Source organism: Bubalus bubalis, chromosome 10 (genome assembly GCF_019923935.1).
Source record: "Bubalus bubalis isolate 160015118507 breed Murrah chromosome 10, NDDB_SH_1, whole genome shotgun sequence".
NCBI classification, from domain to species: domain Eukaryota; kingdom Metazoa; phylum Chordata; class Mammalia; order Artiodactyla; family Bovidae; genus Bubalus; species Bubalus bubalis.
In genome coordinates, this window is record NC_059166.1 from 79,948,461 (window position 1) to 79,972,301 (window position 23,841).

Genomic DNA, 23,841 nt, shown 5'->3' on the forward strand with positions numbered 1-23,841 from the left:
ACTCTGCAGATGATTGGATTCCTTCATTTTTCAGATAAAGAAACCTGAAACACAACCACAAATTCAGAACAAGGACTCACCTTGATCCCTAGATTTCTTGCCCTTCTTATCACAACACACAGCCTCTTTCTATTAATACTCTGTAGTCAAACAAAATTTTCTGAGGTAGTAAATAATTTATATTAAGTACTACCAGACATTCACTATTTATATGAGCCCAGTAATCAACTGACTTGTGAAAGGTTTTTAAAAACAGGCACACCAGACAGTGAGTGTGTGCTCAGTTGTGTCTGATTCTTTGTGGCCCCAGAGGACTGTAGCCCACCAGCCTCCACTGTCCGTGGAATTTTCCAGGCAAGAATACTGGAGGAGCATTGCCATTTCCTACTCCAGGGGATCTTTTTGACTCAGGGGTTGAACTGGAGTCTCTCATATCTCCTGCATTGGCAGGCAGATTCTTTACCACTGTGCCACCTGGGAAGCCCTGACACCAGATGGTGCTCACCACAACTTTCTAAGTGTCCCATAACTTCATCTGGGAGGAAGAACATTCTTTCTCATTGACAGAAAGTAATTCATCATGGGTCTTGATTTTCTCATGTTCTTAATGCTATATAACCATTTAATCATTTTTTAAATTGCTATAATAATTCTGTCTCCTCTGTTACTCTCTCTAAAAATAGTCATTTCCTTCATCTACTCATTTCAATAGCTTTAAAATACTGCTGTCTGCTCTCTGTTTCAGGAGTGACTTCCAGCTGCATCAGTTACACAGACCCCACCCGCAGTACCCTGCTTGACTTAACTCACTCAGATGCCTCCAGATCTGAGTAACTGGAGAGCTGAGCGTTTTCAGGGTCTGCATGTTAGCTTTGTGGTATAATGACTGATGTCAGCCCAAACTTTGCCAAACATCTCTCATCACTACCAGTGATGTCCCATTCCAAACTCTTGGGCTTGCTCTCTCTTTCTGCAGCACGCCTCCACCACCACCGCCGCTCCCACCCTCTTCACATATTTGCAGTATGGATTCAACAATATGACAATCATTTTCTTTCCTTAAAGTGCCACTGCTGCAAGGGACAAAAATAACTTGTTACTGTTGTCACTGCCTGGTGGGGGAAGTAAAGAAAGGAGAGATGAGAAGTTGCAGTAACTAGTCTGGATGTGTTTAACCCTCTATCTTTGTCCAAAACTCTTCTGTCCTCATGGTCTGACTCAAACTCCTGGTTATCTAAACTCCCTGGAACTTTAATGTTTTCTGGAGAAAAACAGACAGCAAGCAAAAGTTGACTTCTAGGCTAAGCCTATGGCTTTTAACTTGTTTTAGGCTTGGGCCCTAGAATCCATCAGCAGCCACATGCTTTTGTGAACATCGTTTCCTTGATTAAAAAAAAAAAAAAGGACTATGTTGCACAAAATAGGCCATGGCAAGCTTTCCATAAGCTGCAAGGACAGTGGAGGGGACATAAGACTCAGCCAGGAAAGAAAATACGCATTTAATAGTATGATAACATGGATCAGGAAAAAGTTATTCTAACACATAGTGTCAAGAGAGAAAGAATACACTAGCCATTTATTTAATGTTTTCCTTATGTTTCCTCAGAGCAGCTCCTTGACAAGCTTTTCCTGCCCACTGCATCTTTTCTGGGATGGCTCAGGAACCGTAGCTTCTCACTGTGTTTGTTTATTTATTGACAGGGCCATTCCTGCCCTCATCCAAATGAACGTATGTCTGCACAACACACAGTGAAAAGTAAATGTCTTTCTTCGTGTTTATTTCCCTGAACTTGTTCACCAAATTGCTTTTTTACATCCCCTTTTGCAACCTCACCCCATCCGGCTCAAGTATCTAGGATTAGAAAAGCCCTCTCTGGAGTCCTTTTCAAAGGGAGCCTCCCACAGCCTTTAAATCCCCACGTTTTATGGTGCAGATATTCAGGATCTGAGGCATTAAGGAAGAAGGAAAGCAAGGCTGGTCCAGAGGGGCACAGAAAACTAGAGTAGCTTCTTCCTTGGACAATCAGTATTGGAATTGTCCTGTTATCTGCAATTTTTCTGGTTCAAAGTAATAGACTCAGTCATTTGGAACAGGACATTATGCAACAGATTAAGGAAGGGAGTGTGTGTGTGTGATGTATAGAAAATACAGCTCCACCATAGAAAGAGAAATGTTGCAAATGACAATCTTTAAAATAAGCCCCAAAGGATAATCTTGATGGGTTGTTTTCTGCAGAATAAAGAAGCTAAAGAAAACTATTTCTACCTTCAAAATCCCCATACAGGTATGCAAAGTAATAGATGATATTTAATTAAGGAATTCACAAGGAAAGGCAAGTCTCTCAGATTCTAATTTTTAGCACTTTCACAGCAGTGTTCATTTCATGTTCCCTTCCTATTGCTTCCAGGCCATTTCATCTCCTCACTTTGGGGATGAATAACAGCTACATCTTCATAGACATATAACAATTTGAATGAAGCATTGCAAGCTTGTAAAATGTGATGGATAGAAGCACTTTTTTTTCCTCCTCTCATTCATCAACATATAAATTAAGGCAATCCAGTAAGAAGGATTACAAATGGATAAAAGAAGGGAAAAGACAGATCTTACTGTTTTTCTGCAAGGCTTTAGCTATTTTCTAAACCTAAATTTTTGAGCATAAGCATTAGCAAGCTGCTATGAATCAGGAGTTTTTCAAAGCCACCTCTAAGAAGCCTGGGGCTGTGTAAAGTTGTAAGGCCACAGAGCAGAACCCTGGAGACAGACTGAGTAATACAGCACAGAGGACAAATTTACATTAAAATCACTTTGGGGGCTTGCGACTTTCAGTTTCTTCAGTAAGTACTGGAAGCTCTTCCGACTTGTGGTACTGGAGAAAAGAGATGGGAAGCTACCACTGAGTAATAAGAGCCTGGGTGTACCCTGCTCTGAAGGGCCAGCCCTCAACTTTCCCACCTCGGACGGAGGTGGGGCGTGGGAGGGGGGCGAAGGCGCGGGAGAACAACGAACCTTATTTTCCACTGCCAAGGACCCCCTACTTGCATTGGGAACAGGAATAGCGGACCTTCTCCTCCTCCCCCAGCCCAAACCGGGAAAAATCTTTCCCAAGATCATTCCCAATCCCCCAGATGAGAAACCAAATTGCACACGAGATCTTCTCGAGAAGATTGAGAGAGAGAGAGAGAGAGAGAGAGAGAACGGCTCAGAGCGAGGGCGAGCTGACTGCGGAGGGAACTGCCCGAGGGGAGGAGGAATCTTCCAGAGCCCCGGCAGAGACTCCCTTCGGGAGAAAGTCGCAGCACAGTTGAACTTCCAAACGGTGTGTGAGAGCACACACCTCTGAGTCCGACCCGCGTCGGGCAGGTAACGGGCGGTCCGGCTGACCGCGAGTGTCCACCGAAATTCCTCCGGACCACCCGCCCTGCGCCGGACCAACTGCAGCGACTTTTATTGAAAAGAAAGAAAGGAAAGGAGAGAAGCAACAGAGGAAAGGCTCGAGAAGACGGGGAAGGAGTTCGTAGCCAGAAACCCTCCAGCGATCTGCCCCGGAGGGCGAGGAGCGAGCTGCCGTGGGGCCGGGGTTGCGCGCGGGCTTCGGGAGCCGAGGCGCGAGGGAGCCGGGACGCTCGGCCCCCGGGAGGAGCGGAGCGCGCCCGGCCTCTGGCGGCGGAGACCCGCCCAATTCGGGAGTCGGCCCCGGGGGGCGGGGGGGGGGTGGTTCGGGGAAGGGGGACGAGGGGCGGGGTGGTCTCGCGGCCGCGGGACCTTCCACCTCCACACTCGCAGCCGGAGCGCGCCCACCTCTCCCCGCGAGAGCCGCCCTTCAGAGGGGTTCCACTGCGCTCGCAGTGCCTCCTCGGCTCCCCCCGCCCCGGGCTCTCGTTCTCCCGCCTTCTTCGCCGCGTCCAGAGATGCTCCGCCGCAGACCCGAGACCCCTTAGGCGCCTCTTCCCGTGCCTCTGCCAAATCGCGACGCCTGTACTTTTCCAGCTCCCTCTTTCACTCTTGAAATTGAAAGTTATTGAGGTCGCTCGGGGTTGTTGCTCCAGCAGTTTCCTTCCCCGCCCCCAAGCTCCCCCCGCCCCCCGCAGCCGTCCCCCTCCCCCTCCCTCGCCCTGTCCCTCCCTCGCGGCCTCCCTTCTTCCCTCCCTCCACCAGTGGAGCCGCTCCTGCTTGCGAACTGCAGAAGCAGCTCGGGGTCTCTCCGCCGCCCCTTGGCCATGGCCGCGGTGCCCACGGCTCCCGCTCCCCTCCGCTCCCGGGACCCCCGCCGCTGCCTCCGCCACCTCTAAAGCCCGAGGGGCCGCCACCGTCGCCACCGCCCGCCCGGATCCCGCGCAGCCGCGGCGCACCATGCTACCTGCGGCCACCCTGGCGAGGCCGCTCGCTGCTTCTGGAACCCTCACTCGCGGCATTGACAGCCACCGCACGGGAGCCCCCGCAGCTCAGGGCTCGGACAGTTTGAAAGTACAATAGTTGGTTTCCCTGACCACCCGACCCCGCTGCGTTTGCCATCCCGGCTCGCCTGTCGGATCTGAGTGGAGAAGTTGTCCGCAGCTGGGGTTAGCGCTTGCTATCTCCATACGCCTAACACCTACGTGTATTTCTGAAACAGTCAATCTTAATTAACAATCAAAAGAAAAAAAAAAAAGGAGCAGAGGAAGGGAAACATTATTGGGTTACTATGCACTTGCGACTGATTTCTTGGTTTTTTATCATTTTGAACTTTATGGAATACATCGGCAGCCAAAACGCCTCCCGGGGAAGGCGCCAGCGAAGAAGTAAGTGCAGGCTTTTTTACGCATTTGCTCCCTCCCGCCGCGTTCACCTGTCGGGTCGCTTTTCCTTAACTTGAGTCGGCTCACAGCGGCGGCAGTCCTCCCACCCAACACCCCACGCCTGGAGAGGAGGTAACAGTTGAGGCTCCGGTGTTTCACGCCTTCTTTTCGGCCGCTCCTCTCTTGCCCCGCATCTTCCTGGGTGCCATAGTCCGGCGGACCCGGCGCTCCTGTGCCTCCCGCGCCCCCCATAACCGCAGGTTAGCGGAAAAGTTCGCTCCTTCGTTAAGACCAGCTCAGGGGATGTGTGCTTTCCCCCCAAGACTGGGACAGGAGCCTCCAGCCCCCAGGCGTCGCGGACGCCCGGCTAGCGGGATGCCCCTGACCCACTGAGTGCCCGCCAGGGGAGGCGCGGCCGCGGCGCCCGCTCACCTTGCGTCGCCACCTCGCGTGGGGAGACCTCGTGGGGTCCTCCCTCGGCGCAGGGGTCGCGAAGAGCTCTGCCGCCCCTCGGGAAACCGAGAGCCAGCGCCTGCGCGGCCGCTACTTTCAACCACGCGCGAGTGGAACGGTAGGGCGCGCCGGGCGCTCTGGGTTCGCTTGCCTACGCGCTGGCGGAGCCGCTCGGCGTACCCCTCCGGGGATCGCGAGAGATGCAGAGCCAGCCGCTGGGAGCCAAGGGTGCCAGGTTTCCAGTGACAATCTTGCCTGTCACCCGGGAGGGTTTTTACCGTCTCCGGCCCTTTCAAGTGGGTCCCCTGGGGGCAGACACATACCGAGGGTGGGGTTCCCCTAAAGACTCTGGCTCGCCTCCTCGCTTCCCCTTATCCTGACTCTAGTTACTCGGAAGGTTGGCTGGTGTAGCCTTCCTAGGACTGTGCCGTAGCTGGGATGAAACGGGTATCCCGAAGGGCACCCCCCATCGCGGCTTGGTCTGTTTCAAGGTGGAGTCTTCCATAGATGAGGAGACAAACCCGAGAAAGGCACCTCTCCTTGCTGCCGGGAAGGCTGGCGCGCTGGGCGCTCTGGCTTCTGTGCAGAAGTGGGGAGTCCCTTCTTCGCAGATAGAGCCGGAGCGACCCGGGCTCCAGTGTAGGGAGCGCTGTCGGGGACCCGGAGGGGAAAAGGTTCCCGGGGCGCAGAGAACGATGCTATTGCCTTGACCAACTCAGTCCGCCGCCGCCCGGGAGTCAATGACGCTTGGCGGCGCCTGCTCCGGCGCGCAGAGCCAGCTCCCAGCGCTGGCCCGCGAAGCCCCTCGGGGTAAGCGTGGGTAACAGCGCAGAAGACACAGCATGGGCTTGTGTGAGATGGAGATTTAGTAATCGCTTCTCCGCCGCTATTTGTGCCCTGTCCCTGGACGTGAGGGTCCCCTGAAAGCCCCCTTTGTGCCGCTTGCCTAAAGCAGACAAGGTCTGATTCACCTGAAAATTGTCTTTAAAAAACATAGCTGAGCCAAAGCGCCAGGGGCTCCTGCCCAGCCTCACTGCCTCTAGGATCGTGTAGCAAGGGGCAGGAGGGCCTAATCTAAACATGTCAGGGCATCCGATTTATTTTTCTTGGCCTCTGAATGGTTGTAGTCTTCAAAACTCTTCTACCTACCCTTCCACTCGAGCCTTGCGGCTGCCTCATGCGGCTGCCTCACAAAACAAATGGCTTGGGACTCGAGGCTTGCCCTGGTTCCTGGCAGTCCCCAGGTCCTCTTTTTGCAGAGTCCGGCTCGAGGGCACCGAGTCTCTCCCGCAGGTCGATGGCGAGAAAGAGATGCTAGGCACAAGTGCAGCCTCCTGCCTTCCCATCCCATCTTCCAGCCAGTACCCCACCCGGCGCCCATGGCTCACACCCTCTTTCACCCTACCGAGAATCCCAGGGCCAGGAGCCCCACAATTGCAGGGGAAGGACAGGGTCTTGCGTGTCAGTTAGAGTTGTCTCCGATTCCGGGGTGGGAGTTGGGGGAGGGCTGTTTGCGATGAAAGACACCGGCAAGAAAGCTGACCACCCATTGGTTCTCACTTCCCTAGTGAGGACAGCGGTGAAGGAAGCTGCCCAGTGGTGCTGCCCCAAGTCTTCTGGGAGCAGAGGGGGATGATGCACCTCTGGGCTTGGACTGGAGAGGATTTACAGAGTCTAAAGACGAGCTGCTTTTTGATCTGCCTTCATCGTCTCAAGGCCAAGTCAAAGGCGCCCTCTTGTTGTGCAGCGGGGATGAGAGACGGAGTGGGTGGAACTGTGTTGAAATTCCGATTGTAATGTGGGTGTGAGGCCGGGAGAGAATTCCCCTAGCAGGGGATGCTCCTTGCTCCTTCACGTTTGAGTCTTGCCTTTGCTACTGGGGTTTGCTGGTGCAATTATGGGAGAGGGGCGACCCCTTGCGTTCTCTGAAGAGACAGATTCTCTTGGCAGGTGTAACACGGGGCTTGTTCGTTTATTTTGAGAATGGGGAAGGGGTAAGAGGGTAAAGAGAGAGATTTGTTCAAAATTCCAGAAATTCTAGGTCAGATTGCATGTTCACATACTCATTGTTTGGGAAATCTCTGGGGGAAAAAGTTTTCTCAAATAGGGAATGCGAAAAAGTTGTTTAAATGAAAAATAAGGTAGTAGAGGTATTCTAGAAAGAAACAGTCTGTCCTCTTTATTCTTCAAGAGACAATTAAAGTATTTAAGGGTATCCATTTTGTCCTTAGAGTTAAATATCTTCACTATCCTAAACTTTAAAATCTTAACTAATGATAGACGATTGAGGTGCAAGAACTATTTTTCAAAAATTTTAAAGCCGTCTCTTGAATGTTTTGGTGGAAAAGTTTCTTGCAAAAAAAAATTCATTTGCAGTGTTAAATATTATCAAGTATAAGGAGCCATGACTAATCCTCAGATAAAGGAGATAAAGCTATATCAGTAATCCTGGTTTCCCTCAGGCAACTGGTATACCGTTTATCTCTACTTTGTTGCAAACTAGTTTCTTGTTTCCTTTTATAAAAGAAACAGCATTTTAAACAGGAGTTTGATACTTTAAAAAATACTTATTGGGTTATGGATAAGGATCTGCCTGCAATGCAGAAGGTGTGGGTTCCAGCAGGGGTCAGGAAGGTCCCCTGAAAAAGGAAATGGCAACCCCATTCCAGTATTCTTGCCTAGAAAATCCCATAGACAGAGGAGTCTGGTGGGCTACAGTCCATAACGTGACACAACTTAGCAACTGAACCACCACCACCATGGCGTTATGGATGAAAAAATACCCAATAACTGTATTATCTACTTGGATTCATATACAGCTCCTAGAGTTGACTTAAGTTGATTTTACTTAAGATAAACATGGAATGCAATCCTCATTCAACAGTCCTCAACCAGAAATGTTTTCAGAGGATGTTACATAAAGAATCCTCAATCCAGTTTTAAAATCATTTCCCACTCAGCCTTTGCTACTTGATAGAGTTAGCTTCTGAATTCTAGATTATCTGCTAATAAAAGTAAAGGTTGTGTTTGCCATAATAACCACAGTATCTTACAATTGCACCACACTTTGACTTGAGTTATTTGCTAGGGACCCTGTATAGCCACTTGAGGTATAGAGGCCAGTATTAATATACCCATTTTACAGGGAAAGAATCCAAGAAACAGAGGCTAAGTAATATATACAAAGCTGTAAAATACTGGATGGAACTTGCCTCCTGCTATTTATGCTATATGCTAATCCATGTCTGTGAGTAGATGTCAGGAGTATTAGATAATAAATCTGATTGTCTCCAAACCATCATTTATCCTGTGTTTGGAGAATAAGCTCTTATGGTTGACTGGATGTTTTTGAACTGTTCTTTCTAATGTATTATATATTAATGATTGGTGTCAAAAAGTTACATACCTGATAGTTTGCTAAGTATAATATATTATTTGGTTATTAGGAAGACATTGTAGGTTCATATTATGCCGGAATGCTATTGTGAGAAACATCAGATGCCATTACGGTATCCTTTTTATTTGATGCCATCTATTAATTCATGTTTAATTGCTTAGGTTACAGACAGATCCAGGTTTTGACAAGCCATTGTATGCATCATAATTACCAAGCTCCCATTGCACAATCTATAAAATTTTTAAAACTATTTCCTAAAGATGTTTGAAATAAAGGAGTAAGAACACAAGAGAAATTATTTTAATGGTGACAAACTGAAAAATGATGAATACAGTGGCTGTTGCTCACGATATCTTGGTTGTTGAGCCATTCTCTGAAATTATGATACACTCTTGATGATTATATAACTACCTGGGAAAATAACAGGTTAACTGTAAGACAGAAAAATCGTTCATTCTGCTATACATTTTGTAATATTAACTTTGAATGAAAGTGTGTCTGGTTTGGATACTGACTACAGTGCATTTTTTTCACGTGTCTACTTCTGTCACCAGTCTACCTTGTTTTTGAGAGAAACACTGTTTAATGGATGGAGATAGGAGTAAAATTTGCTAGAGAAAATATATTCTGCAACATATCATATGATATCTTCATGAATCAAAGCCCCAAATTCAGACTCTTAAGTAAGCAGTGATGGCAACATCTAAATATAAGCAAAGATCTATTTTTGTGAATTCTAATTTAATCATTATTACACTATCAAGATTGTTTCTTAAAATATCTCTTTGTCATACTATTTTAATCCTTTATCACTTCAATAGAATGATTTTACTAAGAGCATTAAGAATGATAGTTTTGTCTTTTTAGTCCCAAGTTATTCTATGTAAAGTCATTGACAATATAATAGGCATAAAATTGATCAATGTCATTAATTCAGCATTTTTTAAGCATGAAATATGAACGGCCTTTTAGCTTGTAAGTAAGTAAATAAGTTTCATTCAATCGTTTCTCCATTAAATATTTCCTGAAATTTAATATTTTACAAATTAGGTCCCCAGAAAGTGATGAATGGGGAATTACAACATGTAGTTAATTTTGATTTTCAAATTATGGAGAAACTCTCGCCACACTACTGCAAAACAAGTTTATTAGTCATCTGATCACTTGAGGCTATTTTGATCTGAACAGAGATCTCCAGATTGCTACTATTTCAAATATTTCTAGTTAAATGGTTAATCTTTTTTTTAAAAAATGCAATCGTTCTTTAAATTCTATATATTATTGATAGAACACTGTATGCTGTCAGATCCCTACGTAGAGTTAAGACAACATGATCCCTCTGCAATTACAAGAATAAACTATCAAAAAATAAAACTATTCCACATACAACAGTTTGCTAAATCATCTTCCCCCTGCTTTATCTCTATGCAAATGTTTCATTTTGGACATTGTCCTAACCTCTCTTCCCACTTCCTCACTATTCACTCTCCCCAGCCCCCAAAACATTTTTTTCCAAGTAGTGAATTCTTGAAATGCCATCAGAGTGGGTATTATGTTTCATGAAATGTAAGAATCAACTTTGGTTACCATTAGGAAAACATCATTCAGTTTTGAGAGCATGGTAAGGATCATGTAAGACAGTGTGTTGAAATTATATGTTTTACTTAGTTAGGACTTTTTCTTCTCTGAACAGTGCATTGTACACTGGCATTCTTTTGAGAATGATCATTTGTAAAAATGTTGCATCATAAATTATATAGATTTTTTTTTTGCCTTGCTTTTGATTTTGAGGAAAGATGTGGGTTGCTTTCTTGATTGTGAATTTTTTCATAAGGTTTAAAATGATTGGATTATCTTAAATTTACCATATGTTGGCCAACCTAGTAAGTTTGAAATGCTTTGTAACTATATCTTAGCAAACATATAGCATATAAACATATAAAGTATAAAATACATATCTGTAAAAGATGCTGTCCATTTTTTCTATTTATTTAGTTCTGTCCATCAGATCTTTCCCATTCAGGATTATTACTAGTATTCTGATTAGTTATCCAACACTGCTGAAAAGAATGGAATGTTCCATTCTCAAGGATTGTAGGGGTGCTGAAGATGCCATTGAGTATTAAGAAATCCCAGTTTTCTGCTCTGAGGGTATTTCAGCAACATGAAACTTTTAAGCAAAAGAGCTGAATTCTTTTTACCTAACTTCTCTTCCCACTTCCTCACTATTCACAATTATTCAAACCATAAAAAGTTTGAATAACTTAAAAAATTCATTTTAAAAAAGATGTTTGCAGGTGCCTCTTATCTGATAAGAATGTTTCTGCCTTATTTGTAATCTTGGCAAAGGAGCTAGTTACCATCTGCTGTCACTACAATTCTTCTGAAAGTTTTTAAAGAAAATTTAATGGTACTAAAGGATATGATTGCCCAATTAAATACATATTTAATAGGCTTTAACTATCTTTATGCTCTATGCCTTATGTAAGTATCCAACCCAGTCTTCAAATTACTACTTTATTAGGCTTCCCTCTGACCTTAATAATTTGATGGATAACAGCAAACATACATAAATCCATGGTAGTGCCTGAGACCTAAGACATCACTGAGGGAGAATTCCAAGTGTGTTTTGGGAAAAGAAGACTGAGAAGTAGAAGTCCTGGGTGCTAGGTCCAGCGCTGCTTGTAATATCTGAATAACCCAGACGAGCCCTTATACCACACAAAGCTTCAGTTCCTCATCTGTGAAGTGAGGTGGTTGGTTAAAATTTTAGAGCTAAATGATTCTTATAGTCTCTTCAACCTTTAATCTTTTGGTATAAGAGCATGAAGCATGAGCAGAAGTGGGGAGTTATTTCTTCTAAACTTAGCTATCTTATTTAACTAAGTTTAGTAGATGAATATAAATGAATATAAGAAGTATCCATTTATTGTAAGTAAAATGTAAATTCATCATATAAAGATTAATAAGTAACTTATCAACATAGAGACTGAATTAATTATGATATCCCACACACCCCCCGCCCCCATCACAATTTCTAGTGCCAGAAGACCATAACTGTAGCATCAGTCCACACACTCCATCTTCAGCCAGTTCATTTTGTCCTTAGACATAAGAGTCACAGGGAACTGGTTTGGAATCCCAACCAGAGAGATGCTTCAGAACTCCCTTACATGTCAGGCTTTTAGAAGTGGCCTGTGCTGGGGGTGGAAGTGGCAATTACAGTGGCCCAGGTTTAAGTTATAAGAGCCTGTGTTATGACAGTGACTGAGCAGGAGAGTGCATATGAAGGAAAAGAGGAAGACAGCCATATTTGTCACCACACTTTGGAGTATAAGGACTCAGGTCTGGTGAAAAGCAAGGCAGTTCATCTGGGCTTCCCTCGTGGCTCAGCTGGTAAAGAATCTGCCTGCAATGTGGGAGACCTGGGTTCGATTCATGGGTTGGGAAGATTCCCCTGGATAAGGGAACACTACCCACTTCAGTATTCTGGCCTGGAGAATTCCATGGACTATATAGTCCATGGGGTTGCAAAGAGTCAGACACGACTGAGCCACTTTCACTTCACTTCACTTCATCTGTTTTAAGGAGCCTAGTATATCATTCTCAACTGTGGTTTCTCATTTTTATAGCCCTTTTTGTGCACATAAGAGAGCAGTCACTGGTATCAGGAGCTTTAATTTTACATTGCCAAGACTTCCAACTAAAAATCATACTTGAAAGTCTCATCAACTGTGGAACTGTATTAGTTTGCCACAGATCTTAGGAGACCTAAAAAAGTTTATAGTAAGGAAAGATGTTTCCTTAAAGTATAAAAGTGATTTTTTTGTATCATTCCACTTGGATCTAGCATCTACTCATAGCATTCTACCTTCAAGCAGATTTTTCAAAGTACCCTCTCTTAAAATAAGAAATTCTCCAGTGGGCAAGAATGGAGGGAAGGATAGTTAGGGGCTTTGGGATGGTAATGTACACACTGTTATATTTAAGATGGATAACCAACAAGGACCTACTGTATAGCACATGGAATTCTGCTCAATGTTACCTGGCAGCCTAGATGGGAGGGGAGTCTGGGGGAAAATGGATACATGTATATGTAAGGCTGAATTCCTTCATTGTTCACATGAAACTATCACAGCAGTGTTAATTGATTATATCCCAATAAAGAGTTTAAAAATAAAATAAAAAAACACAAATTCTCAGAATGTATTGAAACGAAGGAATTCAGTCCATCTATATAGAACATGAACTACTTCTGCAACATGCCCACCGAGTAATTGTCTAGCCTCAGTTACAACCAGTTAGGGCTTCTTTGGTAGCTCAGAGGGTAAAGAATCTGCCTGCAATGCAGGAGACCTGGATTCGATCCTTGGATTGGGAAGATCCCCTAGAGAAGGGAATGGCAACCCACTCCAGTGTTCTTGCCTGGAGAATCCCAAGGACAGAGGAGCTTGGTTGGCTACAGTCCATGGGGTCGCAGAGTCGGACACGACTGAGTGACTAGCACGACTACTCAATAACAACCAGATCCCATGCCTTTGCTTGCTTCTCCTAGTCAAGTTGGGTCTTCTGTATCAGGAAGCAGGGTATATTTTCTAGCATGCCTGTTCTCCTTCTTCTGAGCAACTGACAGGGGCATGAGATTGAGATTTAGTTACCTTAAAACTTCTTTATAAAATGAATACACAATAATTCAGTGCACCATATTCACTCCCAAAAATTGCCCTTCGAAAACTAGCTGGTAAGCACATTTATAATTATACCCCAATACAAAGCACATTCCTGAGAGTAAGTGGTAAAGCAGCCCCCATTTTTTAACCACATAATACAAGCCACCACCACACAATATAAAATCACATAATTTGTGAAATGCTTATTTTAGAACACCATTTTCTTAACATATGCTTGATTATAAGAAAAGGAGCAGCTATTTTCCCATTGTTATGTACCCTCATACAATGGGACCTCACATATGTGAACACAGTCATCTCGTCAAAGGCTGTCCTGTAAGAAGAGGCAGAGTCAGTCACATTTAGATGATAGGAAAGAGGTGAAATGTTATGACAAAGTGTGTATAGATACCTCGTGGCAGCTGTAGTTTTATAGTTCTCAGAACCACCGTTATATTCACATGCATTCTATCTGAATGTGCATTTGTATTCATTTATTAAAGTGAGTAATGTGATGATGATGATTTAAATAGGTGCTGTGTTTTAATCACCCATGGGTGCCAGACTCTGTCCTTGATGTTTTTGCAAATATTATCTCACTGAGTGCTCACACTTAACCTGTAAGACAGGTGCCAGTAGTCTCATATCAGTTGCCTGAGGTCACTTGAGTAAGATGTGGTACCTGGGATTCCAGCCCAGGACTGACTTCAAAACTCATGGCCTTCCTTGATTTTTTTATGTCACTTCAACTGTTGGGGTTGGAGTACTTGAAGCAATCATGGCGGGGGATGGGACGGGGGCTCTCAAACCCTACCCTATTTTTCTCTTTCCCTTACTCTCATTGCTTAGCATCTCTTCCTCCTCATTTAACAAACCACAAGCCTTCTTCAGACTTTTACTCCTGAGGTTGCTTCTGGTATTCTAATACTCTTTCCCACATCTCTTTCCTTTCTTGGTTGTTTTTCCTCTCCTTTCTTAAACCTGCCCTACTGATAGTTTTTAAACATAGAAAGTTGCTTAGAAGCAATAGAATAGCACAGTTTATATGAAGTACTTGAAGATTATTCTTCCCATCTATGGTGTGTAATTCAAGAGAAGACTGACTAAGGCATGAGAATGTGGGCAAAGTCTGTAATTTTGCAGTTAAATATCAAAATCCTTCTATGTAATTTATAACCACAATAGATATTTCACTGGCTAGTGTTTGTTATCCAGAAGAGTTATCTTTATGGTGCTTCATAAAATCTCTTATTTATATTCCTTTTACCATGAGCATTAACAGTAACCTCCACCCTGAATTCTTGCTTTATGGGCCTTGGTACAGTGCTTTTGAACCCTAATTTCAAATTAGAATCACCTGGGGATCTTTAAAAAAAAGTCAGGCTCCACCCTAGACCAGATACAACCATCTCTGGGGATGGGGACCTGGACATCTGCACTTTCAAAAGCAATCCTGGTGATGCTAAGATGCAGTTAAAACTGAGAAGTTCTATTGAAACCTTCATCTGAAGATAACACTGACAACTGAACAATTTGAAAACAATGCCAGTTACATGAGAGCTAGACAAACAAAGTAGACTTGTGGGGATTATGATAAGAGATGAGATCTGTGTCACTGAACAGATAGTAGTTTTAAAATGTAAAGCATGTGTTTATCTGATAGCCCCAGATTGTTAATCAGGTGAGTCCTGTTTAAACTTGTGGCACTGACTGGTGCAGCCAAGATCATGTGATTTAGAATCGTCTTGTTCAGAGAGTCGGAGGAGAGATAGCCAAGTGCACGCACGCAGTAGGACATGTGGAGAGTGTAACAGACACTGCTGTTGGTTTCCCTGACGGGAACCTTGCTGCCAAGAGAAGTGGATTCAGGAGTCAGGGTGCTTGCTGCTGAACTACAGCAGGGCTGAGGGAGGCAGTAAATAGGATGGAAGATGAGGTATCAGCTGCACCAAAGATGTTTTTTCAGAGCTACAGAATCATAAACAACTGTTTTCATGTATTACAAGATGATTGTGCCCTAGAGTCCTCTTTGTTTTCAGGAAAAGCAAAATGGTTAGGAAATAGCCTCTAATAAGAAATAAACATCTTTTTCTTTTATGATTTCTACAATTCCTGACTAACTCTAGATTGACTACTGGTGATCAATGAAACTACTATAAACCACATAGTTTTAACTGCATCTTAATGGGTGACGTTTTGCAGTAAGTTGTTTATTCTTGAACTTGCTGTTCTTACTTCCCCCCTAATGTGCTCTTCTTCAAGTGGTTATCTTCATTAAATCTTGTTTATTATTCTCTTCTAGCCCACGAACGATGTTCAGACCTTGCCATAAACCAGGGAAAACTCCATGTAAAAGTGAAGTGGAAGTTTGGGCTTCCTGTCAAACTTAATTCTGCTTGTTAAGGGGGCTCCTTGGGAGAATTTGGGTTCCAGGGAGTCACTAGGCCAAATCCCAATAGCCACAATTGCCAAAAGCAATTAGACTGAGGAAAGCCAGGCTTTGGGGGCAGAGGGTCATCACAGCACGCTTGAGCCATTGCTCCGTGGTCAGACCTAGTTACTTGTCCCTGGGGATTGGGAGCAATCATGAGTTACAGGCAGCAGGAAACCCACCAGAAAACAATGCTTTTCCACCAATTTTTTTCCTCAATAGGTTATTCACCCTACGCATGCACGAGATGGAAACATGCCGCCAGTATACGTGCCCAGGGCAAATCACGGTCATCTTATAAACCACCTTGTCTGCCTGCACGAGGGCAAACCACACATACAGAGCTGCAGCTGCCACCACTGCGAGCTCTCCTCCTCCCTTCCTGAGTAGATAAAAAGAACTCGAGGAATGCAGCCAGAGTCTTTGTACAAGAGGTGTCCGATTAGGATGGGGAGGGAAGGGAAAGGATCTTTGTAAACATCCTAAGGTCAATTTAGATATAATATTACTGAAGTAATATTTGGAAATAAGAAAATAGAAGTACATTACACAGGATAGGAGGTCTAAAACCTCTAGAGCTAGGAAAAGACCAAGAGCAAACTTAGGGATTCTTTTACTGAAAACAATACCGTTTTGAGGTGTGTCGTCGTCAGTAGCTCAGTCAAAATTATTAAGAGCTAAGTGGTGCTCTAATTTTAAGCTCTCAACATGTTAGAAAGTAGAAGCTCTAGTGGTAGAGAACCCTCCTGCCAGTGCAGAAGATGTAAGAGAAGTTGGTTTGATCCCTGGGTCTGAAAGATCCCCTGGAGGAGGGCATGGAAACCCACTCCAGTACTCCTGCCTGGAGAATCCCATGAACAAAGGAGCCTGGAGGACTAGAGTCCACAGGGTCACAAAGAGTCAGGCGTGCCTGAAGCAACTTAGCATGGGAGAAGATTGTTAAACCTTTCTATAGGAAAACATTCAAGTAGCACATATACATCTATCCTCAATAATCTCAGTGAAAGTTCACCTTTGAAACTATTGGCATTGCCTCAAATACCCAGAAAGGTTACTCTGTCACCTCAAGTGTTGGATCTTTAGTTGAACAAAGACACAGAGTCCCCACTGATCAGTGTCCTAAATGTGGTAAGTCTGACATTCTTTTATGATTCAGAATGATGTCAGTATATTTCAGTACTCCTATGATCTTAAACCTTAGACTCCTGTGACCTGAGTCTCTCTTTGTTTAAACACGTGGATGGGTGATATTGCTTTTTTTAAACCCACAGAAAGGCAGGAAGTCAGATTCTTATTCTTGCCAGCCTTCTGTGGAAACTGGCAATCTCCAGGTAGCACTGGGCAAGTAAACTCTGACCTCATGCCCTTTGCCAGAGTTAGCATGATCTGCTATCAATATGATAGCAGTTTAGTGAAATCGTGTATTTGATTTTCTTTGGTCTTAAATTTGGCCATGAGCTGATTTAAGAATGGAAGAATCTTAACTTTTGGAAATTTAGCAGCAAAATGTGCTTACTTGTATCATACCTTTTGATGACATGTAGTTTCTGCCATGAAATACAAAAGATATATAGACTAATGTTGCCTGATTCTTGAGAGTCTTGAGAGACTCTTGAGAGTCCCTTGGACTGCAAGGAGATCCAACCAGTCCATCCTAAAGGAGATCAGTCCTGAGTGTTCATTGGAAGGACTGATGTTGAAGTTGAAACTCCAATACTTTGGCCACCTCATGCGAAAAGCTGACTCATTGGAAAAGACCCTGATGCTGGGAAAGATTGAGGATGAGATGGTAGGATGGCATCACTGACTCAATGGACATGAGTTTGAGTAAACTCTGAGAGTTAGTGATGGACAGGGAGGCCTGGTATGCTGCAGTCCGTGCAAAGAGTTGGACACAACTGAGCGACTGAACTGAACCTGAACCTGAATGTTGCCTGGCCACAAGCTAAAGGACCACACATTGAGCTGCTTCCCTGGTGGTTCAGACAGTAAAGAATCTGCCTACAATGTGGGAGACTTGGGTTCAATCCCTGGGTTGAGAAGACCCCCCGGAGAAGGGAATGGCCACCTACTCCAGTATTCTTGCCTGGAGAGCCCGGTGGACAGAGGAGCCTGGTGGGCTACAGTCCATGGAGTCGCAGAGTTGGACACAACTGAGCAACTAACAGTTTGACTTTTCATTGAGTCCCTGAAGATTTGTCTGTTACAGATTTCAGTCTTATTTCCCAATGTGTGACCAATTTGTTGATCTAAGTTTAAAAGGACCCTCATTACTATTAGGTAACAAGAAGTAAAGCCCAAAGGTAGTGTCCTTAAGCCCCTCTGGTCTCAATTCACACACTCATTTGATGTCAATATTAAGATGTTAACTTGTAGCCCCCTCCACAAAGACTAATGTAATTTAAAATAGGCAGTGTCTCCTGTAGCATATTTCTAAGACATCCATCCAGCATTCCAGTTCTGTCCAGAGCTTGATGTAAATCCAAGCTTTTAACATAGATCAGTGGGATTCCCTTGGAAGCCAGCTAGACTTGCAGGATCATGTCGATGCATTCTTGGCCCCAGTATAATCAATGGCATGTGCCATTCTACCCAGCATGGAGCCTCCAGGAGCCAGCCCTAATTCGTATGTGTTTGCAGACTTGTGAGCATTATGTGCCCATTCAACATTTAATTTCTAATAGAATAAGGGAGATTTCCAGCAAGAGTAGCTCTAGACCGTTTCAGGCTACTTCTACTGTTTTCAGTACCCACGTGGACATCTCATTGACGTTCTCGAATTCATTGTCAACTGTTTGCCTTTGAATTTAATAAACTGCCCATACTATAATGGAGTGCTTACAAACCCAGAAACCTTTATGGAATCCTTTTTTAACCAAACTACTTCATTCATAGACTTTGGGGGCAGAAATACCATCATTCATCAGATAAGAACACATTTCAAGTGAAAATTTCCGAGATTTTCCAGTGCAGGATATTTTCTCTGCCCTTTCTAGCCCAAACTTACTTCCTCAATCCACCCCTTAAATTCTAAACCATTACTAAGATGAGTCGAATAGCCTTAATTTTAGGCTCTTCCAAAGAAAAAACAAACACACAGACAGCGGAGTTAATTTATAAAACACTGTTAACATTTATCTTGGCATTTATCTTGGCAGGTTTCACTTCTCTCCTGTCTAACTCTTGCATGCTGACTCTCTCACTTAGCAATTCATGGAGGGAACAAGACATTTCTATATATTAAAGCACCTTGAGGGCCATTGCATAAAATGATTTCAATGTTTGTTCACACTTCCTGTACAAGATTCTTTCCTCATGTACAGTTTTTTTGCTGGGTCTCTGAAACCTAAACCATCCCTTTTACTTTAAACCTAAAGCCAATGGAGAGCCATTTTTACAAGAGCAATAAATGAAAGTGGCTGTTCAGATACTTCACTTGAATTGGTCTACACACTGAAGTACCTTTTTGTTAATACAAACCCCTCATGTTCCAGCAAGAAGCTTCCTGAAAATCTAGGACTTCTTAAGATTAGACAACCAAGGACCAGGAATCTCCCCTCCCCCTAACACCAGCTCCCTGCTCCTGGGAGTATGCCAGCAATTTTGCAGGATTCATTCTGACAACTGTTCTGGTGTAAATATTTAGAGAAATCCTTTCCATTAGAGATGAAGCAAAGTGTAAGTAAGTGTTCCCAAATGATAGATCTTATTAATGTTTGCAACAACAAGCCTTATGCTATCTGATGCACAGATTCTGATATGGGACACTAGAGAAAAAGGTGAAGGGGAAAAAAAATCAAGACAAGAGTTAGATTGAACTCTATGTAACCTGAGCGGCAAAATATTATTTTAAGTTATCACCAGAGAGATGACATGTTTTAATGTATACAGAATGTAAGGGAAATGAGTTCGATTAAATTGACAATAGTAAAACTTGGCTACTGGTGTTTTTAATGATTTAATAAAAAGTGAGGGGCAATTAAGATTTTTTGATCAACCCTGCCAGTCAAATACAGTTCTTAGCTATTTCTCCATATTCCCAAAAAAATGAAGTCATACATCTGAGATCCTATCTGATGTAAGTTCTCATTTCTATATTATTCAAGAACTACTAAAAAGGATAATGGCTAGTCTCTAATGCTTATATGAAATATCACTTGTTAAAACTGGGTGGTACCCTAGCCTCAGTGGGTGGAAGAGCACTAGTCCACTTCTGTGCCGTCCTATTTGCGTAGCATGTTCAAGTGTTTTATATACTAGGGGATTGCCCAGCTAAGTAATTGAAAGCATAGGAGGCTTCACTGGCTGAATTTTAAGTTAATTCCACTATACTGATGATTACTGTGATACTTGATTAGAAAAGGTATTCAGCCTTTATACCAATTATTGTTTCCACTTTCCCTTGATGATTTAAGGCCTACATTAAAATATAAAAAGCCAAGAATTTTAATTCAGTTTCTATATTGATAAGTCACAATCTAAGATTTCTTATTAGTATATGTAATTTTTTCTTCTTTTATAGGAGTAGGATTTTTCTTCACTTTCCATAGGATTTTTTTTTCTGCTGAAACTCATTTTAGAAAAACAATGCTCTAAAAAGAATATTATTAAAATATCTACAATGAGATTTTACTCCTCCTTGTTTTGAGTCTAACTTATTATGACAACCATTTGATGCTGAGTCTCCAGTTGGATCCCACTTGAATCCTGTATTTGTTGATGATTTAGCAAAGAAAATAAAAAGAGATTTAAGGAAGATGAAATGGAAACTTGATAAACTTCATTGAAGGAAAATATCTTTTTCCTTGGCTTTTTAGAATCTTGATCATTGTGAGTTTGGACTATGGTTAGAGAAATGCCACACTAGAGGGTGGGTGAATTGATTTCTGATTAACACTATGCTGTATACTTTAGACAAATCATTTAGTCTGTGATTCAGTTGCAGCCATTATAAAATCTAATTTTTAATCTTTCTTTTATTTGAAAGCAGGACACTGATCTTGAAGTCCCTGCGACAGTAAGATCAAAGAACTTTCCCTTTCCTCCTTGTAGCATTCTCTAAACTTGACAACTATTCATCAAAACTTCAAGAATATGAAGTTAGGGCTTGAATGCAGCATAAGTTTCTCTTTGTACTTTCATGGGGTTTTTTAGATCATATTTTTAAAAACTAACAAATGGAAAAGAAGTTCTATTGGGGGAAAAGTTGAAATTAAACTTAGCCCTTATTAAAACAGCATAAATTTATTCATTTGTTCATTCAACAGTTATCTATTGAACATTTAGTATGTGCTGAGGTTACAAAAGTGAGCAAACCACACGTGAAACCTGCCTTCGTAGCACATCACGGTGGTTACGGAAAAAAGAAACATGAAACCAGAATTAAACAATATTTGGTTTACAGTAAATGAGAACTGTTAAGCACTCTAAGCTGTATAACTTTTCTTTTGTAAGGCTTGCATAAATACAACTGGAAATCAAAGTGTTTACAAATAAGCCTAATGAACATCCAGGTTTTTCTCTGGAAAATAAGGATAGTAGACATACTGTAAGGAAAACACAGGAAAGTCGAAGACAGATCAACAGAAAACACTGGAATTTATTGAGTCTCCTGGTATTTTCTTGTTTGAAAATTTATGACCGATGAATAGGAGTCATCATTTAGCATGACCTTTGTGACAATCATAGGAAGTTTGCCATGCAAACCATAAAAGTGGTTGGCATTGTTAGGTAAAGCTTGTAATGGAGCAGCATGGTTTAGCTGAGTGAATTTCTTTTTTTGGCACTGAACAATTTCTATAGTTGAACTTTCACATTAGTTCATTAACTGGAATTACTTTTATCAAACAAACATTAAAATATTGTATGTTTAAACATAGTGCATTTTTGCTCATATCTCAGAGGCATTTTCCAAACCATTTATGGTAACCTTTGACCACTACATGGAACATACAAACAGATCTATTAATACTTAAAGCACCGGTGTGGCAAGTGCATGTCAACAAGTTATTTGGATTTCTATGTAAGTCTGTTAGTGATCTTTCCTAACATCAACTGATAGCTTTAAGTCTGTCAGTTGCCAGAATTCAGATTCCCGAAAATCACATGACCCACTTCTTTTCTGTGTGTTATTACTAACTTGTGAAGGATTTTGAGTAAAGAGAGGTGACCCTCAGGCATTTTATATGTGTTATCTCATGTAACCTTCACCTCAGTCTTGTACAATATCAATATATAGTTAACTGTTTTAGAAATGAAGAAACTGAGGCTTAAACTAATTAGGAAACAGGTCAAAATGACATAGTCAGCAAGGGTAGAACTGAGTGTGTACCCAGATCTTCTAACCTGAAGCACCATTTTCTCCATTACACTCTGCTTTTCATTAAGTCCATTAACCAAGAAGGCCAAAAGAGGTTTAAGTGAGGGAAATTCTCTTTCTGCTACTGAGACAGAACTACTAACGCCTTCTTAGACAAGTGAGGTTGAAAGAGTAAACTGGGCTAACTGGCAGAAATGGTTACTTGGGAAGTAGAATAGAAGCCTTTAAACTGCTGTTGCAGCAGAGGCCTGATAAGATCACAGCTACTCCTCTGAAAAGTCCACTGTCACTGCTCAACAGGAGTAAAAGTGGTGGCAGGAAATGGGAAGATGTGAGCTCTGTTCATAGCAAAGGGATTGGAAATGAGAATGGGGAGGGCGCTTGGCTCTCTGGCTCTAGCCAATGGGTGGTACCATTTACTGAAATTGAGAATACTAGAGAAAGAGCCATGTGGATTAGGTGTACAACATGTTTTAATAGCTAGGAAGATTGGGGGAAATTATGTCTGTGGTATAATTCCCTTATGTAACTTAAGAGGAAAAAGAAAGGCCAGAGAAGTGAATTATTTGACCAAACTCACTTTGCAGTGGAGCCAAGAGTAGAAACAACTCCTGTGGCCATTCTGTAACACCAAACACCGCACAGCAGATGGTTCCAAGGACTGATATTCCAGAGAAATACTCTGTGGATCTTCCAGCAATCTGATTTCCTATTTGTTTAATTAATGGTCATTTCAAAGAAAATTATCTGTTCACTGGCTATTTATTTCACAATCTCTTCATTTTCTTACTCCAAGATCTAAACCTTAAAAAGTCCCTAGTGTAACAAGACTCACAAGAGGACACAATTAAAAAAAAAACAAACTCAATTATACATATTCCCATAAAATAAACTTGTCAGTTTTCTCGTCAAATGTATTCTTATTCTATTCCTGGGAATGGTAAGTTCAAATCTGGCCCTGAGATGGTAGAGTACCATCATGCCCATTTTTAACAACAACATATCAATATATTAGCTTGGCCAAAAATTTCATTCAAGTTTTTCCATAAGGTTATGGAACATCTTGCATCTTATGGAAAAACCGAGATGAACTTTTGGCCAACCTAATAATTTTGTATAACTTATAAACACTTTTTCATATTTGTCTTGATTTTTTTCAATACCCTATGAAATGAGCAGAGCAGGTTTTACCATCCTTACTTTACAGATAATTCTCAAAGATGTTAAGTGATTTGTATAAACATCATAAAGGTGGTAAGTGGCAAACCTCAGCCTCAGGTTTCTTACAGGGGAATATGTCTTTTGTTTTACTACAAGTTTATAGCCTTTCCTGCATTGGCAGAATCCTCTTTTATCTTCCTGTGAAATTACTACTATTAATAAAATTTTCTTTGAGTCTGACAACAAAGGCATATAAATTAGGGGAAATCTTTGTTATGGATGAGATTGTTCTTACTGGTTGATAAGGTGGATTGGTGGTTCTTTAAGGTCCCTTCCCATTGTAATACCCAAGTATGAGCTCATCCTGGAAGGTGGGATGTGGGGAAATTCTGAGGGAAAAGGGTACCCCAAAAGGGGGACCATTTTAAAGAATGAACAAAAATGCTTTTAAATCTAAGAATAAAATTCTAAACCCATGACTCCCTCAATAGTCCTTATAAGCTAAAAGAAACTAAAAATAAAGATTCATAGTAATATATTAATTTATAAAATTATTAAAGATAAAATGCTTTCCCATTTTGTTATTTCATTGTCTATAATCATTTACTTTTGTTATATATAAGGTCATGAA

The 23,841-nt window shown here is 42.3% G+C and overlaps 1 protein-coding gene across 1 annotated transcript in view; it reads left to right on the forward strand.

Annotated features, from left to right (window-relative positions):
* The first annotated feature begins 4,493 nt into the window (after nt 1–4,493).
* RSPO3 (R-spondin 3) overlaps nt 4,494–23,841 on the forward strand; it is a 92,699-nt gene continuing 73,351 nt past the window's right edge. Inside the window, exon 1 of the mRNA XM_025294804.3 lies at nt 4,494–4,782. Within this exon, the coding sequence (XP_025150589.1) occupies nt 4,686–4,782 (97 nt within the window). The 5' untranslated portion in view covers nt 4,494–4,685. The remainder of the gene's footprint in view (nt 4,783–23,841) is intronic.